The 3,620-nt window shown below is 45.8% G+C and overlaps 1 protein-coding gene across 1 annotated transcript in view; it reads right to left on the bottom strand.

Annotated features, from left to right (window-relative positions):
• Positions 1 to 2,427, bottom strand: part of camk1da (calcium/calmodulin-dependent protein kinase 1Da) — a 438,515-nt gene extending 436,088 nt beyond the window's left edge. Inside the window, exon 1 of the mRNA XM_043714161.1 lies at positions 1,834 to 2,427. Within this exon, the coding sequence (XP_043570096.1) occupies positions 1,834 to 1,925 (92 nt within the window). The 5' untranslated portion in view covers positions 1,926 to 2,427. The remainder of the gene's footprint in view (positions 1 to 1,833) is intronic.
• Positions 2,428 to 3,620: the final 1,193 nt, after the last annotated feature.

The following is a 3,620-nucleotide window of genomic DNA, read 5'->3' as shown; positions in this document are numbered from 1 at the left end:
CCAACGCCCCTCCCCCAAGTCCCTCCTCCCTACCTTTTATCTTAGCCTGCTTGGCACACCCTCCTCATTCCTGAAGAAGGGCTTATGCCCGAAATGTCGATTCTCCTGTTCCTTGGATGCTGCCTCACCTGCTGCGCTTTTCCAGGAACACATTTTTCAGCTCTGACCTGTTCTGTCCACACAAAGATTAAAAAAAATCACTTGGAGAATGAACAAGAAAGCAGCCAGTATCCTGAGGGTGCTGCTTTTACAGAGACAAAATTGCAAGGAAAAAAAACCCAGAAGATTATATTTACTTTATGCAAATTTAATCTCAAGAGACATTCCAGTGAGCAATCAAGCCTAAACCATTGTCCTAATTATCAAATCAATGTGTTTGTATGGATTTGCTCTAAAAACATAATTATGGGTTATGCCAGGAACTGCGTTGGGCAATGAAGCTTACAAGTTAACAAGAGAAGCATTTGTTTTCTTAAAAATATAAGATTTCATTTTTAAACCTCAGTGAAAAATGAATTTTCAGACATGAAAATGTCCAAACTACAGAGATATATTTGTTTGATACACTAACGTTTGAGGTGTCTCTCAGCAGGAGGCGGAATCTGACCTGCACTTTTCCAAAATGTTGTACTCTTTATCCAACTCTCTGTGTGATTCTGACCCTAAGCACTGTACACGATGAGCAGGCTCCTTGCCTAAAGGCAGTCTCTCTGATGTACACGTGTCCGGGGAGTTAGAGACACAAGCTGACATTTTCTACACAAAGTTTATGAGGGCAAGTTGAGATAAAGAGTGGAGGGCTACCGTACAAAACAGCAGAGTTTTGGATAGTTCAAGAGTCCATCTGAGTTAGCCTCTCTCTAAATCTATCCTGATGATCACTTCAGAATGTCAGCTTCAAAACAGCACTCCCAATTTCAACTTTGGGACCAGGAGATTTGTTCCAGGATCCCACAGAGTATTCAAACTGTTCGTTTCATCCATTATACCTTAAACGTCCAGTGTCCCGCTTAAGAAAACAAATCAAGTCATTTAACAGGACAAACAATTTCAAAGCACCTGGGGAGCTATTCTGTTCTGTGGAGAGGTAGTGTCAGCTGATGCAAAACTTGCAACTCAAATCAACTGATAGAGATCTTAAGTCACTTTTCCTGTGTCTGTTTACTGTATTCACGATAGGCAGCATGGTCTAATCAACACAAATGTAACAAGCTCATTGACATAACCTTTAAAATTTGTTACACCTCTTTGTTGCCAACATTTCCCTGCGAACATGACTTGCTTATTAATCGCCAAGCTGTTCTGGCGGTTGTCTCTGTGTTTTTCATGTGGGCTGTAAGATTAAGATCATAGCTCTCGTTTGCAGCTTCAAACGCACATGAAGGATAAAGACTTCTCAAACAAACAGCAATGGATCATAGACATGAACCGCTTCTTCTGCAGTGAAACCTGCAAACATCCAAAAGCGAGGTTTATACATATTCTCTCCAGCAACTGTGTCCCAGTGCAGAGCACTCCAGAATACAATCCCATATTTAACTGGTACAATCCTAAATCGCAACAAGCACAATAAACAAAATTAAGGCAAACTTTATAAATACGCATATATATATAAAAGACAAATTATTTCTCAAGGACAAACACCGAGGCATAACTCGCCAGAGTCTAGTGAAGCTGGTATAAAACATGTATAAAACAAAACTGAAATGTCACACATTCTCTCTCCAAAAGCTGCATCTCAAATGCCTGATGTATTTAAAACGTCTGAGCTATGGACCCCCCCCCCCCCCTCCGCTGATGCTAACTCCCGGCTCTGCAGGGAGCGGTACTTACGTGCCCAGGACTTCTTTAAATTCGAAAATGTTCTTAATGTCGTCCGCTTGCTTTTTCCAGGAAAGGCGGCTCTTTTCACATTCCCGAGCCATTGCAACCCACCCCCGGCCCTAGCTCCTTCTCTGACCCCCTCCCCAATACACAGCTCAGAAACTCAGAAAGAGGAAGTCTGGGGCTTTTGTTTTAATCCGCCTCCCCCCTTTTTTTGTGTGTGGTGTTGCTTGCAGTCACCACTTCCTGATGGGGGAAGGATGTGACTGTGGAATAACAGCCAGCGCTGCCTTATCTCCCTTTCTGTAGTGGGCTCTTGCTCTGCCCTTTCTTCAAGTGGAGCAGGGCATCTGTCTGCTCGGAGCCTGGAACTGCAGAAGGGAGGGGAAGGGCAAGGGGAGGGGGTGTGAAGGAGACGGCGAGGAGGTGCCTGGGCTGAGCCAGTCGGGGAGTGGCTAATACTGGGGCTTGGGGGACCAGGCAGTGGTCCTGTCTGACAGCCCACACTGTGACTGAGGGAGACACATTCAGAGAGAGAGAGAGACGGAGTGACTGACGCTAAATCGCACTGCAGCAAAGCACAGATCTCTCTCTCTCTCTTCCCTCCCTCCCCACTCAATGCTACTCCTCACAGGCTCACACACACCGAAGGAGCTAACAAGTGCTCTCTCTCTCTCTCAATCTCCCTCCAAACCCCTTCCTTTAGCCCCATCTACCTCTCAGGGTCCACCCACAGCAGACCTTCCAGCAGTGGGGTTTTGGTTTTTAAAATTTAAACGGGACTGTCAGCAGGAATGCAGAATCATACAGCACTTCACAGGCCCTTCAGCCCATCGGATTCTGCCAACAGTATCTGCCCCCTCCCAAAGTCCTTGGGGGGGGCGTGAATGTTAGAACATTTGAAATGCTCATTGTGAGGTCACCAACCCCCTCCCCCCCACTTCCAGGCAGTGCATTTCAAATCCCCCGGGGGTGGGAACTTTTTCCCAAAATTTTCCTGCCTTTCACTTTAAAATTGTGCCCCCCCTCCTGTAATTGACTCAAGTCATATTATTGCCATTTATTTTACTTTGCTAAGCAAGAACTTTTTTTTTAACTTGCATTGGTGATTTATCTGGATATCCCTGGCCAATTCCTGTCTCTCTGTACCTACTGGCGTCCCCTTTACTGAGTTCAGTGCTCAGTAAAAGCCACAGTGTAATAGGCAGAAGAAATGGAATGATATCAGTAGTGCTCAGTGGTTGGCACCGCTGCCTTACAGCACCAGGGACCTGGGGCCCGATTCCACCCTCTGTGTGAAGTTTGCATGTTCTCCCCATGTGGGCTTCCTCCTGGTGCTCTGGTTTCCTCCCACATTTCAAAGCAGGTGGATTAGCCATGGTAAATGTGGCAATAGGTAGGGAATAGGTCTTAGTTGGGTGTTCCTTGGTGTGTCTGTGCAGGCAGAATGGTCTCTCTCTGCAGTGTAGGGATTCTATAAGGTGAAAATGTCTGATTTTTCTCAGACGACTCAGGCCTGGTTAATACCAGGTGCTGTGGGCTTTTGCTGTACATGGATATTGCCCTAACCTCTGAGCTAGGAGGCTCAGGTTCAAGTCTCACCTACTCCAGAGGTGTGTAATAATCTCTAAATATCTAAACCCCATGTCGGGAGCTGGTTCAGGAGTCCTACAGAAAGGGAAAGCAAAGGCTGTAGAGTCATAGAGCTGTACAGCATGGAAACAGACTGTTCGATCCAACTTGTCATGTCAACCAGATATTGTAAACTGATCTAATCCAATTTGCCAGCACCTGGC

The sequence above is a fragment of the Chiloscyllium plagiosum genome, chromosome 23, assembly GCF_004010195.1.
Source record: "Chiloscyllium plagiosum isolate BGI_BamShark_2017 chromosome 23, ASM401019v2, whole genome shotgun sequence".
Taxonomy (NCBI): domain Eukaryota; kingdom Metazoa; phylum Chordata; class Chondrichthyes; order Orectolobiformes; family Hemiscylliidae; genus Chiloscyllium; species Chiloscyllium plagiosum.
Note: the sequence above shows the minus strand (reverse complement) of the source record. Positions and strands in the feature narration are given on the sequence as shown.